This window comes from Rhinopithecus bieti, unplaced genomic scaffold, assembly GCF_001698545.2.
Source record: "Rhinopithecus bieti isolate Rb0 unplaced genomic scaffold, ASM169854v2 scaffold_9978, whole genome shotgun sequence".
Taxonomy (NCBI): domain Eukaryota; kingdom Metazoa; phylum Chordata; class Mammalia; order Primates; family Cercopithecidae; genus Rhinopithecus; species Rhinopithecus bieti.
In genome coordinates this window covers 967,925-983,905 of record NW_016806220.1, presented here as the reverse complement: position 1 = coordinate 983,905, position 15,981 = coordinate 967,925, and the positions used below count along the sequence as shown (strand labels likewise).

The 15,981-nt window shown below is 39.3% G+C and overlaps 1 protein-coding gene and 1 long non-coding RNA gene across 2 annotated transcripts in view; both read left to right on the top strand.

Annotated features, from left to right (window-relative positions):
• Positions 1-452: 452 nt before the first annotated feature.
• The window catches only part of TACR1 (tachykinin receptor 1), a 154,954-nt gene continuing 139,425 nt past the window's right edge, over positions 453-15,981 (top strand). The window contains exon 1 of the mRNA XM_017875277.1: positions 453-1,427. Within this exon, the coding sequence (XP_017730766.1) occupies positions 1,039-1,427 (389 nt within the window). The 5' untranslated portion in view covers positions 453-1,038. The remainder of the gene's footprint in view (positions 1,428-15,981) is intronic.
• LOC108531693 (uncharacterized) lies at positions 8,360-15,558 on the top strand. The gene is made up of 3 exons (XR_001886243.1): positions 8,360-8,437; positions 13,117-13,309; positions 15,501-15,558. It is a non-coding gene; the product is annotated as an uncharacterized LOC108531693 (long non-coding RNA).

The window sequence follows — 15,981 nt, the reverse complement described above, 5'->3', positions numbered from 1 at the left end:
GCGCGCGGCGCTGGCACATCGCCCCCACACATGCCCGTTTCCCATTGCCACAGGCAGGCCGCCTCTGCAGAGCTGTCGCGGGGCTCTGGGCTTCCCTCCCTGGAAGCTGATTGTCCTCCACTCCAGCTGTTTCCCAAATCTTTCCTTCCTCCCAGCACCCCTAGTGCAACGACTATTCCAGCTGCGGACCACATCTGTCTCAGTTACTTCGAAGCCATCTACTGCCCCCTCGCGGAGTGCGTGGGGCTCCCGGCTCGCAGACTCCCACGGCAAGTAGCAAGCAGCAAAAGGCGTGGTAGCTGCGGCGGTGGAATGAGATAGTTGTCAACAGCTGGCGCAGCTGCCGCGCTGCGCACCGGGACTGGCGAGTACGCAGCCTAGGTACTGCCCCTTCCCAGTGACGTCTCTGCAGCGGGTTATAAAAGCCTCGTGCGCAGCTAACTGCGGAGCTGAGCAACCCGAACCGAGAGGTGCCCGCGAAACTGCAGGCGGCGGCAGCGGCAGCAAAAGCGAAGGAAAAATCTCCAGCTGGCCACGGAGCTCCAGAATCCTGACCATAGGCTCAGAACTTTTACAGCTCGCGCTGCAGTGGGCGCCCACTTCGCTCCTAAGTCCTCATATAGCACGGGGCTTTGCCTTTCACGGCGGAGGAAGGGGAAATAGGAGTTGCAGGGAGCAGCAGGTGCATAAATCATAAAGGCGGGGATCTCTTGCTTCTTAGAACCATGACCGGTGGAATTTCTTTCCCTTTTTCAGTTTAACGCAAGAGAGATGCTGTCTCCAGACTTCTGAACTCAAATGCCTCCTGAAGCTTGAAAGTGGAGGAATTCAGAGCCACCGCGGGCAGGCAGGCAGCGCATCCAGAAGCGTTTATATTCTGAGCGCCAGTTCGGCTTTCAAAAAGAGTGCTGCCCAGAAAGAGCCTCCCACCCTCCTGTCCGACTTAAGCAGGACCCTGAGCCCCAGGCGCCAGCCACAGGACTCTACTACAGAAGGGGGTTGTGTACAGATAGTAAGGTTTTACCACCTAGCTTCAAAATGGATAACGTCCTCCCGGTGGACTCAGGCCTCTCCCCAAACATCTCCACTAACACCTCGGAACCCAATCAGTTCGTGCAACCAGCCTGGCAAATTGTCCTTTGGGCAGCTGCCTATACGGTCATTGTGGTGACCTCTGTGGTGGGCAACGTGGTAGTGATGTGGATCATCTTAGCCCACAAAAGAATGAGGACAGTGACCAATTATTTTCTGGTGAACCTGGCCTTCGCGGAGGCCTCCATGGCTGCATTCAATACAGTGGTGAACTTCACCTATGCTGTCCACAACGAATGGTACTATGGCCTGTTCTACTGCAAGTTCCACAACTTCTTCCCCATCGCCGCTGTCTTCGCCAGTATCTACTCTATGACGGCTGTGGCCTTTGATAGGTGAGATTAGCCTTTGTGAAAAGGCGAGAAAGTGCTCATAGAGAACCATGGCATTGCTATGAGGTTTGGGGCTGGATGGGGTACAGGTCAAGGGGAAGATTGGCCACCCATGCTCTGAGGGTTTTTTTTGTTTTGTTTTGTTTTGTTTTTTTTGCTGATATCAACTGAGTCAGTTGTTGATGGGAACTTCATCTATTTTAACATTTTTTCTCCTCTTTTTTACCCATCACTAATCTCTCTTCCTTTCAACACACATCCCCCTTTTCTTCATTTAACTCCCCTTTCTTCATCTCTTCTCCACTCATCTTCCCCAAACTTTCAACTTCTGCTTTGCTCCTTTTCATATATTCCTTCTCCCCTTTACCCTTGCAGGCTGCAAACAATACCTAGGGCTTGGTCAAGGGACTAGACCCTGGATGGGGCTTTATAAATTCCTCCCGGCCTATTATTCTGTCAGACAGCCTCTTGTTGCCTTCATGTTTTAAGTACACCTAGAGGATTCTAGAACTTTCTGCTCCCACTGCAACTCTCCAGTTTTTTTGTTGTTGGTTGGTTGGTTGGTTGCTTGTGTGTGTGTGTGTGGGGGGGTGTGTGTGTGTGTGTGTGTGTGTGTGTGTGAAAGAGCATTTCATCAGTATCATAAGATACTCAGAATTCTAATTCAGTTTACTCTATAATGCTAGGAATTCTCATTCAGGAATGAGAGACAACTATGCTATCCTTAAGAAACTCCACAGATAGGGATCCAGGGAGCTTAGCAAGAGGTGCTCTAAATTTCTCCTACAATGCAAAAGTTATGTATTTAGCCTGTCTCTATCCACAGAGAAACATGCTTGGCAAAGGCATTTGAGAGCTCTTCCATTCCTGCAACCAACAGGTTAGGGTTCCCGAAGCTGATTGAAAGTGAAAAGGTTGGCATTTCAAACACTGGGGCTGGTATTCTGGAATAAATGGCTCTTCAGGTAACATGATGGAAAACTGATTATTGTAGCACAGCTCTATTGGTATTGTCTCCTTTGTGAGTATCTTAGGTCTCCAATGTGTATGTCTATGTGTGCACAGGTGTTAAATGTTTACCTGGGATGTGAAAGTGTGTTTAAAACACCTACCACTGTGATTTTAAAATGGATTCTTTTGATGTCCTTCCTGAGATAACTGAATGTGAGAAACCCAAAGAAGGAGCTAAGACAAAACTTTAAAAAAAAAATTCCAAACTATTAACCCTCTTTGCATAAAGATTGTTTATAACTTGCAATTTATTAGAAGCCTTTTTTAGCTCCTGTAGTCAATGAACACTTTTAGAATCAGGGCAATCTTCATTTCCATCCTTTGCAGTGGTGTCCAAATACTGATTTGCTAGTTCCATGTACATCTATCTATATGCAGCTCCTATGTGCTTACTATGTTTTATGTAAAACAGATTGTGCAAAATCAGTGTATATTTTAAATGTAGATGGTAAACCAATTACTCAAAGTGGGAGTGAAATGAATTATTTTGCAAATTTATCTTTCGTACTACACTGATTTTCAGATATTCAGTTTGCTGAAAGTGAGGTACACCTGTAAATCTTTCTGCATTGACATGCTCCTTTAATCTCATGACAACTTCCTTAAACTTAAGAAAGTCAATAGCATGATATATAAGTGAATATCTGGGTAGTGAAACCTAATGCTATTTAAGCCTTTCACACACTCTCTTGATGTCCCCTAAATTAGAGGGGAAGTTTTTTTGGGGAGGGGGTTGTTTGTTTTTTCTGCACTGGGGCTTTGCACAAGCTCTAGGAAGACCTGTCAGTCAGTGTGAGCTGGAGCTTTCAGTAGCTGATGGAGCACCAGCAGACAGCTCTCTCCTTTTGGCTTACACAGAAACATGTTCTGCAGCCCTGATCTTTCCTCTGGAACTTAGAAGGTTAGGGTTGGGGATAAGAGTCAGAGTCCGCACAGTGGATTGGGCAAGGAGCCAGATTTCAGCTCCATTGTTGTTTTTCTCCAAGTAAACCATCACAGAGCCCTGACCCTCTGTGATACCTGCTCAGTGAGATCAAAAGTTCTCAGATGCCAGAGCTTTAGGAAATGACAGCAACAGGGAACGTCACCATGTTTCCAACATACAGATACAGCCCAGGGAGGTTATCAATGGCATGCCTACGATTAGAGTTCAAGGCAGAATTAGGGATGAGACTTCAGGTCTCTGTCTCTATGTCTGCCAAGTGCTCCTTCTGTTTTTCCTTGCTTAGCCTGGTGAGCACACTATAAACTCATTCCCTCAGGCCTTCCAGTGAATGTATTTCCTACATGTGTGGTCATCCATTCTCTCCTGGAAAGAAAGGAAGATTTAAGTCCTCTCCCTGTAAGTTATCTCTCCTTTCTCCAGCATGGAAATGCAGACTAAGAGGAAATATTAAATCAGCTGTTTGTATATTCCTTGAATTTTTAACAGACAACCTTTGAATCAAGTCTTTAAAAATAACAGCAGTGTGGTTTTCCTGATTGTAAAATTAAACCTGTTCACTGCAGAAGACTTGGGAAATACGAAGAGCACAAAAATCCAGTCCCCCTTACCTAACCGACCACAAACAACACCTGCTAACATTTGAATTTCTCTTTTATGACTAGTACACTACATAATTGAGGTTAGATTCTATATAATTTTTTAGCCTACGTTTTTCCATTGGTATTAATGAAAGACATTAATAACACCTTCCTGTGTTATTCAAAAGTTTTCAGAAACATGATATTAATGGCTTCATACTATTCTATTATGTGAATATGCTATTATTATTTATGTAGTCATTTCTCTACTATTGTGTATTTAGTTCATTCCTAGATTTTTGTGATTATAATTAATAATCTAAGGAATATTTATATATGATAACTTTGTTTTGCCTTCTTAATTATTTTCTTAGGATAGATCCCAATAAGTAGAATTACTACATCAAATAAAATGACTTTTAAAAAAGCTATATCTTCTCATTTTAAAGGATTTTAAAGGAATTGTTGGGTCAAACTAACTTTGCCAAATTTCCTATTAGAACCAAGTATATGCAGAGAAAAAACTTCAGCTGCAGATTGCAGTACTAATTTAAATGTTTCCTATAGTCTTTCTATAAATGGTGGGATAGGGGCAGGGAAGGGAAGAAAGAGAGGGGGGAAGGACAGGAAGAGAGGAGAAGGAGAGGAGAGGGAAGATAAGCGGGAAATGGGAAGGGGATAGGAGAGGAGGGAAGAAATATCTCCATTAGAAAGAATTTTATTTTTTGAAGGCAGTGGTTACCTAGAATTTAAAAATGTTTTAGAGACAAATATAGCTAAATAAGATCAGGTTTACCTCTATCTAAACTCCAACAAATACCAGGGATTTTAGCTATTGAAACTCTATAATTTCTCTCAGAATTTAAAAATTCTTTACAACTATAAAACTAAAAGGTATGTGTGATGTTTCATGAAATTTGAAAATGGGGGACACAGAGAGGTGATGACTGCCCCCCCTCAATGTCCTCATTCCCCTAGCCCCTGTTTTCAGGAGTTGGTGACAATTACTGGTTCTATTATGATGCTCTGGCAAGTACTGTGGAGCAGAATCTAAGAAGGGAATAGAGGAAGGGAGGCAATCCCTAAGCCCTGCAGGGAACTGGGTAATGGGCAGCAGATAACCTGATTTGAAATCATGCACATAGCAACAGGGAGGTTCAGACAAGCACTGACCTGGTATCACTGCTTCTCTACCTGGTAGGGGCAAGTATAATTTCAGCAAAATGAAAGGTAACAGTTGCTCACTCAGACTCCAAATAGAGATGGTCTCTCTGAGACCAAAACATATAGTTACCCAGAGAGAGTAATGATTGAAGGCAAAAGAGGCATTGAGTTCTCTGAGAGAGCTGATAATGTGAAAGAGGAACCTAGAACAAAAATATGCATAAATCACAAAAATTTTGTCCACTGAACTCTGGTGTCTACACACTCTGTCCCAGCCATACTCAGCTACCGATTTAAATATCCTGCTTTCCAGGTCTCTATTAGACCTGCAATCTGTCCTTGAACTTTACCTTGTTGGCTGAACTGCAATCTCATTGTTTATCTCAGAGCAGTCTTTCCTCACCGCACCTGGCAGGGGACTTAAATTCCAGGATCCTTTGCACTAATTCAGATATCCCTGGAAACCCATTACCATGCACTGCTGTAATGCTGTGAATGGCCATTCACTAGAAGCTCATTGGCCACAACTGGCCCTGTCTTTTCCAATGTCAGCACTGATGTGGACCAAAATGGAGTTTGTTAATTCTTAGATGGGTCATTTAGATTTCAGGACCTTTCCTCAAGAGGTTCAATGCCCACCTCCTCTCTGAAGCTGCTCCATTACACTCGCCACACTCTCTCCCGACTCCTGGGAGCCTGCAGTGTCCTGAATGGTCAAGGGTGTTACTTTTTAAAGAAACTGGAAGAAATCATAGTTTTAATTCGATGCAAATAAAGAATAATTCTCAACATAAAAGCACATAGTAAAAGCACAAGACGCTGTTACTATTATTGTTGCTGAATTAGAATGAGGATCATGAGACAGAAACACCATCAAACTTAGAAAAAGATATTCAGTGTTGATGCCATCAAGGTAAGGTGATGTTTCCTAACTCACAGCCTTGTTTCTTCCCTCAAAGGGCTATATATGAGGGCAAATAAGACTGATTTAGAGATAACTAAAATATAAGGTATTAAGTAAAATGTTTAATATGGGTTGTGCAGTTATATTCTATAGGAGACAAGAGGAGGGACATCTTGCCCAGCAGTGACGAATGATCAAGGAAGACCTCAAGACAGGGCAATTGAGTTGGTCCTTGATGATTAGATAAGATTTTTAGAGAAGATGATAAAAAAAAGAAATGACATTTCAGGTAGAAGAAACTGTATGACAGAAGCATGGAAGTCAAATGTTGCAAAGTGCCTCGGGTCAATGACAGATTGATTCAACTGAAGTGAATTCACAGGTGAATCAGGGAATGAATTGAGGAGTTGCCTGGAAGAAAATGAGAACACTCTATGTTGAATTTAATGCTAAAATATAATGATTAGTTGGAATACCTGAAAAGAAACTTGAGAAGTGAGGTGGGAGAGAATGAAAAGCCAGGGATCAAAGAGACAGTATCAGCACAGAATGGTAAGAGGAAATGAAGTTAGACGGCAGTGAAGGGAATGGCCTTTCTCCTCACTCATCCATCCATCCATCCATCAAACCGCTATTGAGCACTTACTGTGTGCCATATTCTGAGGCAGTAAGACGTGACTTTGCCATTGTGATCTGAGTCTTTGGAGTGTAACAAGGTCACAAACAGCATATAACCCAATGCAATCAATGCCATGCAGAGAGAGCAGAGTTAGAGCAAAGAACTACCCTTGGGAATATAGGAAAGACTTCCTGGTAAAAAGAGAAGCAGAAGGAGAGGGAGGGCAATAGGGGAGAGAGGAGGGAGGGGAGAGAAAAGAGAAGGAGGAGACAGAATGAAAGAGAATGAAGAGAAAGAAGAGGAGGAAAAGGACAAAGAGGAAGAGGGGCAGCAAGGCACAGGGAAATGAATGTGGAGTTTTGTTTTTTAATTAATTTCAAGAACACTGGATTGGGAATACTCATAATAATTTATTAATATCCATCATTTAGAAACTAAAAAGGAAGTTTTATGTTAATAAAATTGATAATGATACCTTTTATTTATGTTCCCTCCAGTCCATTATCTCATTTAATCCTCATGATGCCAATGAGGATTCTGTTTCGACCTGGAAGAGCGATTAGAAACAATTCCTTTTAGCATTGTCCTCCCACTCTCCACCCCCTCACAGCTTGGAGACCCATGCAATTTGCTTTTGTGTGCCTTAGACATCTGCCTACATGTTCCTGCACTTGGTGGCTTTTGGATGATAACTTATTTAAGAAAAACTGTCACTGGAGGCAGAAAAGCAATGTAAGAGTCCTATCACACAAGAGAAAATATTAGAGGCAATATTTTGAGGAAAATTGACAATATTCCACCTAAATAAAAGTTCAACCCCACAACTTTCCAAACAGGGCCATTATAAAAGTACCAAACTCTGCTTAAATATTCCACTCAATTTTTTCCATTTGTTAAATTCAATAAATTATTAAATCATCACAAAATTATTCCTTTCCTTAAAATGAAATCTGCCTCTTTTGTTTTAGACTGCTCCTACTTGTCTCAGACCTTTTCCATGTAGCAGGCTTTCCAGTAAGTATAAGGATAAGATATTAAACTTCTATTTATCTTGAAGTGTCCCCAACTCTGGTTAACTGTCCCTGGTTCCTCCAACTTTACATCATCATTAGTCTCTACTGGTTATTTCCATTTGTTAATGGTCCTTTTAAAAGGAGATGACCAGAACGGAGCTACCTTACTACCATCACTCTGTCTAGGATCACCTAGACACCTTGAACTGGGCATCCTCCCTAGTGACCTTGTGTCCTCTTTGACTTAGCTTAGTGCTTATACTAAGATGCTGCCCTTGACCTGCAAGTCTAGCTGAAGTGTCCTTATATTTCCACAGCGTTTATCCCATGGTGTTGCAAATGTCTGTACCTTGTCTATTTCTCCCACACCTTCCTGCTCACTAGACTGCAAGCTCCATGAAAACAGAGATCCCTTATTTGGTTTCCTGTTCCCAGCACCTATCCAAGTGCCTGGCACAGAGTAGGTACTCATTAAAATGTGTGCGTCATGAGCAAACTGACCATGCTTCTCTTCTGCACACATCAGCCAAAATCTGAAAACCGGACCCCATGCCTCAGGCAGACCGTACAGTACACTTATGATGCTATGCCTTGATGCAAAAGAAAAACTGGGCCAAATTTCTGCTTACCATAAAGGTTTGTTACAAAATAGAATGCTTTTGATTCAGAATTCCCTGTTCTAGAATAACCATGGCTTCTAACTCACACTTACCTCTTCCACACTCCAGTTGACTGAGCCCCACAGGACACCTGACCCATACCTTGCCACCCTCAACAGGTATTGTGCCCCAGGAAAAGACTTCCAATTGGATGAGGTGCTTATCATTTCCATCCTACCTCCAGTCTACCCAGGCATACCGGAAGCTCAGAGAGATGAAAAGTATAAGCACCTCCTCCATTTTATGGGCCCTTCCCTGGCCTAACTGCTGTCAACCCCCTGGATTTTTCTCTAACACCCCCCACTAGCAGCAGGTGCACTCTCCCCTTTACTTGTCCTTGCTGAGGTGAAACCAGCAGAAACCTACCCTCCACCCAGCCCTCCAACTCCTGCATCCACAGTAGTTGTCTGATTGTTCACACCATATTAAAATACCAAAGACACAGGAAAATTCCAGAATGCAATTGTGCATGTGAGGTCCTATGTATGTGAGACAGACTGGGGAACTGGCTTACATTGCCCCCAAACTTCCCTCTTGCCACCTTGAGAGACTTCAATTCCACCTCAGTGGAAGGAGAAATATGAGACTGTCTGGATGAGGAGTACCAAGGATGAAGAGGTGCTTTAATGATGGCCTGGAGACATACTCAACAGCATGCGTTTTAACGCAGCATATGAACTGCTCAAGGAAATTTGTCTAAGCAGCCCTAGGCCTCATCTCCTGCCCTTCTCTTGTATAGTTCTTAATCTACTTTCCAATTCAGCTTTATCACTATGTTTAATATTTGAGATTCCCTGTTGAGTGCCTTTCATGTCCTTTGTATGAGCATGCCCTTTAATAACCTTACTCCTAGCCTTTGGCAGTAGAATGGTTAAGCAAGAGCCCAAGTGATGGGTTCCAGTGCTGGTTCTACCACTTGCATAAGTGTACATATGCAAGGTATTTAACCTCTCTGGGCCCCTAGTTTCCTCAACTGATAAAATGGATATAATGAAACTTACCTTGTAGAATACTGTTGCAAGGAGAGAGGGAAAGATTTGAAAAGCCTCTAACTTATTGCCTGACGTCCTCTAAAATATCAGTTAATAGTAATTAATATTATACTCTCTAGCAAACTGTGACAAACAATCATATCCATTATACAAGTCCATTCTTGTCTCAGCCTCCTCCTGGATTCCTTCTACATCAAGTACAATAGCTACAGGGTAAACACTTATGTTCTTCCCCTAAAGACGGTAGTTTAAAACTGTCCTGACTGGGTCAGCAAATCTCTTGCTAAATGCTTTTCAGCATTCTTTCCATCTTTGGAAATGTACACACAATCTACCAGTTGTATATCATGGTCCAGAAAACCCAAATGTTTTCTTTTATACCATCCCCTAAACATTCATTTCCAATCCTTTATGTCACAAAGTCACCACCCTTATATGGAGTGAGAATCATTATTTAATATCTGAATGAGAATGCGTTCATTGTAAAAAGCTCTTACAGCTGCGTAATTTTTAACTGATATTCAATTTGTTGAAGTTACAGTGCTTTTTAGCCTTTGAACGTATTTTATAAATCATGGAAGTTTTCTTATAAATCTAGTTTGTGTGTGTTAAAGTATGAAACATTCATTTGCCTTTGTTCTTTGACTAAAGCTCAATAAATTGTTAAACATGAGACAGAATACTTCCAACAAAATATTTGAACGCAATTTTCAAACTTAATCAAATCAACCTTACATATTTTGTTAGTCACAATTATTACAAGCTTAACAAATCAAATAATCTTTAAAATGTAAACAGTATTTATAAACTTGATTAATTAAATTCCTCTAAGCATTTCAAACTATACTCACAAATTTGATACATCTGGCTTTGTTAAAATCTTAAAATCCCTAACAGAAAGACTTACAAACAGAAGAAACAAAATCTTTCACAGGACTTACTTAGCTCTTGTAAGACTAATAAATCAAAACTTCTAAATTTAGCATACAAATTATCTTAAAGCATTTCAACCTCCTGAGAATTAAACAGATAAATTCAGGTTCTCCTGAGCATCCAAACATTGACTACAAAATTAATTCGTTAAATCCTCCTAGGTGTTACAATTAAAATTGCAAATCTTGTAAGTCAAATTCTCTAATATATCAGATTCTCATTTCCAACATCTTAAAAGCAAATCACATACAAAGGAACGTGTATCGATCACAGAACTCACTACTACACATGCACTACTTACATAGAAGTACCATTTCTTTATTGCCTACTTACTTTTTTAAAATGTCTTCTTAGGGTTACAAAGTCATACAAACAAAAGTGGTAGAATCATCTTCTCTGTAAGAGGCAGCCAAGGTTCTGGAATCAGGGGTTTAGTTGGAGACCCAAATCTGGCTATGCCTCACAGGGGTCTTGCCCAGAGCTGCATCCCAATACCTGAGCCCCTCTCACAGTGGAGCTCCATCTGCCTGGTGCCTACAGAGTCCACTCACGCTTTTCCACTGGAATTGAGTTTTGTAGTTCCAGTGTAAATCCTTAACTGATTCACACAGATGGAATCATGCACAGCCTCACCCCACCCCTGGTTTGCATCTTTATCTACCTGATTAAAGTGAACTATAGCCTACATTTTACCTTTCTATTAACATGAAAAAAATGACCAAAAAGAAAAAAGAATCACCACAAGACCTTGTCCTGAAGTTGCCTTTTTGAGATTTTGAGGTCATGAAAAATATGTGCCAGATTTTTTCTGGGTGTATCCTATTTACCCACATAAATCATCAAAAATAGGGTAGCATGTGTTGGGTTTAACAAAACCAGGCTCTCGGTATGGTTCCAACCTGTACTCTTATAAAGAAGGTCTACGTAGCAGCTTCCTTGCCTCTTGGCATGAGGTCGTCAGTGGCAGGAACCTTCTTCCTGGAGCCTGAAAACCACCTAGTACCCTTGAATCCTTCAACTGGATGATTAGAGATTCCTTCTTTAGATTAACTGGGTTTCCCCTTCAGGCCAGAGCCTTATGTCTTTTTCATAGCTCTAGGAGTGCTGGGTTTCTTCACCTTCCCTTCCACTTTATTGCCATTATTTCAGATAATAAAAAATAATCTGCAATGATACTCTGCCTTTACAGCTCAGCCCAGTGCCCTAAGCCACAGATGGACTGATGGGCAGCCACCTTCACAAATCACACAGCTGCCTAAGCTCATGAGGGGAGGGTGCTGAGCAGTCACGCTAGCAACACCTCTGTTCTCTCTATCATAGAATATAATTGAGACACTAATTTTTAAAACCCTCATGTGTACATTGAGTGGCATGTGAGGAGATTAGGAGCATCAGCTTAAATACCCACTTTGTATGATTTACTAATTTTATTTTACTGTGGAGAAACATCCACTTGAATAGTTAATATGTTTTCATAAAAGAATTTGTCTGACTCTGAAAATGTTTAAACAAAAGAAAACCCTACAAACAACTGAGATACTCTTCTAAATAGTCCCAGGGAGCCAAGGGGAACGTTCAAATGCCTTTAGAATTCGTGATGGGAACCAAAATGAATGCAGCCCTGAGCTTGAAATACGAGTTAGCGCAACAACTTAGCTGGGTTCTTCAAACATGAGCTAGGAAGATAAAAGAAAACTTTACTGAAATTTTCATCATTTAACAAATTTCATTGTTTAAATTTGTTCCTGAAGTTCCTTTCTCTTCCCAGCTAGAATGATGAGGGATCTGGAAGTCAATGTGTTAAAGATTCAGCTAGATTACCTGCCAAATCAAAGCCATCATAGATTTTCAATGATCCAATTAGGACACTGGCATCCTAAGACTTTAGGCAGAATGCAAAGAAGGCACAAATACTATCCACTTCGTTTTTGGTGGTTTCCCTCCAATAATGCTATAACCAGCTAGAGTGTGCATTGAGGCGCTCCCCAATCCTGCCTCACAAATGCAGGATCCCAAATTACTGCTCCATTCCCTTCATAGCCAATTCAACTTAGTAAGTTGAGTTGAACCAAGAGAAGAGCAGCTAATTAAAATCACACTAAGGTACAAACAATATGGACGTCTTTCTACCTGCAAGGTCCCATTTGTATCTTAAAACGGGAATGTGTTCATTCTAGTTACCTACTCCTTGAACAGGAAAGATTGTAGAGAATTAAAACAAACTTAGTCCTCGGAACTGTGCCAATACAGAATGTAAGAGGTGCTGGAGTTTAGGTAATACAGAAGTATCCAGAGTTTGGCTTTCAAAAAATAGTCCCAGGTATCCACCAAGGAATCTGCTGGAGGATACTGGGGGGCGGGCAAGGGAAGGGTCTGTCACCATGAGCTGTCAAACTGCTGTTGAAAGACCTTTTCCTGTCACAGGTGGAATTACCTTTGCCCTGAGGTGCTAGTGAATTCTGTATCTGCTTGGGTATTTGCTTCCGTCTTCTTCAGACTTCTTATAAGTCACTAATTGTCTTGATAAATATATAATATCTTTACAACCTAGAAGGATGTTAAGAAGGGACTGTAGAATATATTCTCAGCCAGTCCAGTGGGTTGGGGTTAAGGGCAGCAGGGCAGTGCTGCTGAGATGGCCAAAGCAAATTCTTCACCTCTCCTGCATCTTCATCAATGAATTTGTGCTGTTTACAACTCCTGGGGTGAGGGCCAGTTTTCCAAGAGCTGGGCTTTCTGCCAGGGTCTGTCTGGACCCACATGTCATCTGGAAGCTTTCATCCTTTTTTCTTTGTCTGCATCTTTCCTTTCTTTTTTTCTGTCTACACCTGGATAAAAATTCCTTGCTTCATTTCCTCCCAATCCTTCCTCAGCGTTTTGAAAATAGCACAGCTTCAATAAACGTCAGTGACTGAAAAATGGAGATGAAACAGATGAAAACAAAAACTGCTGTATATAAAACAGTTGATGAGTACAGCAATAGAAAAAATGCAAATTACTAACATTCTGATTAAGCAGATGAGTACAGAAGGATCCTGAAAGGACTCTTAGAGGCTGTTCATTTAGGTAAGAACTTAAGCCACATTTTTTTCTTTTTTTAAGAAAAATAACTTACTGTTGAATATTACCTGCACAACTCCAATGTTTTTCTGACCACATTTTAGTTTAAATTATAGTTTAATATAGTTAAATTATGGATAAATCATAAAATATTACATATTAAAGAGAATTAGCAACTTACAAAAAAATACTTTGAAGAAAAATAAATGTAAAATCAACGCTCATCTCACTGCCCAAGCACCACTATTGTCAATTCTCAGGAATTATTTCAAGCCAAGACTTCTTTCTTTCTTTTCTTTTCTTTTCTTTTTTTTTTTTTTTTTTTTTTTATTTTTTTATTATTTTTTTTTTTGAGACAGAGTCTTGCTCTGTTGCCCAGGTGGAATGCAATGGCATGATCTCAGCTCACTTCAGTCTCTGCCTCCCAGGTTCAAGCAATTCTCCTGCCTCAGCCTCCTGAGTAGCTGGAATTACAGGTGCAAGCCACCACACCCAGTTAATTTTTGTGTTTTTAGTAGAGACAGAGTTTCACCATGTTAGACAGAATGGTGTTGCTCTCTTGACCTCGTGATCTACCCACCTCAGCCTCACAAAGTGCTAGAATTACAGGCGTGAGCTACTGTGCCCAGCCCAAGACTTACTTTCTATGCATAGAATCTTCAAAATTATAGTCCTACAGCATATACAATTTTATTTTTGTTTTACATAATAAAGTAAGAAATATTTTATGTAGTAAACTTTATTCTATAGGATCATGCCAAGTGGTTACAAAGTATCATAATTTAAATAATCCCTCATGCTTAAACCCTGGGGATGTTTTGACATTTTGCTACAACATATAATTTGTCATCAATATGTTTTAGCAAAACTAGCACACATGGATGATTATTAGGATAAGTTCTTAGAAGAAAAGTTGTTTGTTCAGAGTATTAGCCATCTGAAGCCTTTTGCTTCATTCTGTTAAGTTACTCTTCAGAAAGCTTTAGTAACTTGCAGCATGAATCAGAATATATAGATCCAACATATGGAGTGTTCCTTTATCCATATTCCTAACAATTTTACAAAAATCTTTTTCAATTTAAAAGATTAAAATGTTAGTTATGTTTGCATTTCTTACTAGTGAGTATATTTTAATATATTTGTTATTCTTTTGTATTTGTGAATTAATAGAGTTTTAAATTTAAATCTTAATTTTTAAATTCCATATTGAATTGCAGAAACTATATGTTGAGGCTGTATTAAAGGCTATAACCTTTTGACTGGTATGTGAGGCAAAAGTTTTATATTTCAGGTTAAAATGTTCATTTCTTTTTCAGTGATTATTTTATATTATTTTATGTTGTTATGTCTATCTGCCTTTTCTTTCATGCTTTCTCCCTTTGTTATTATGCTTAAAAAGACCTTCCTCAGCTCAACAGTAGACAAATATGCATAAATAATTTCATTTACTATACTTTCATAATTTAGAAGTTCTTATTTAATATTCCACTCCAATGATTTAATATAATTAGATTACCTCTTTTTTAAATGCCATGTAAGTTTATCCTATTGTTCAAACACCATTTATTGATTGATCATTTCCCTACAGATTTGAAATATTACTTTGTCCTACAATGAATTTTTTTTATGTTTAGGCTTTCTCTGATCTATCTACTTTGTTGACAATTTCTTTAATCGTATCAACATGCATATATGCTTCCTGACAAATTCTGGATTCATAATCTAAAATACCCCTATGGATAAGTCATGTTGAAATTTTTACTGGAAATACAATAGATGCATTAAATTTAGAAATTAGCTTTGGAAAGAATTATTAGCATATCAAGTTTTTTTTCAGTGTATGAACATGATGCATAGTCCATGTAGTCGAACTTTTAACATGTTTTATAGGATTTTACATTTTTCTTCTATAGATCCCACACATTTTTTAAAAAGTTTTGTTACATATTGCATAATACATAATATAGAAGCTAATATATATTACTACATATGCTGTATATAAATTATAAATATAAATTTAACATTTTTGGTTGCTAATGAAAATACAATATTTCCCCTTGTTTTTTTTTTCTAATGGATTATTATTGGTGTACTAGAAGGTTATTGATTTTTTAATAGTTATTTTGAAACTAGCTATCTTAATAAGTCCTGTAATTCAATTGAAGCTCTAATGATTTTTCTGTTATTTTTTTCTCAGGTTTTCCTCAGATAATGGCATAATCTATAAATCATTGTCATCTTTAATCTTACATCTAGTGTCTGTGTCCTTTACTTTTTTTATTAAATCTTTTAGAACAAGTTAATTAAAACTCATGATCATAAGCACCTTTTTTTAACCTGTGATGGTAATGTTTCTCTTAATATAATTGTTAAATATGTTCCCCATTGGCTTAAGACAGAAGTTTAAAAATTGCATCATTTAATTTCTAGTTTACTAAGAGATTTAATCAAATCTAGATATTTAATTTGTCAATTGTGTTTTTGGCATCTATCAATACATTTTATCCTATTGCCTACTTTCCTAATCTTCAACTGTTCTAGAACTCCTAGAATAAACAATACCTGATCTTGTGCTTTGTCCTTTTAGCACACTACTAGATTTACTTGCTAACATTTCACTTAACGGTTTTGCATCTTTGCTATAAAATACAACTCACATAAGCTTTAACTTTTAATGC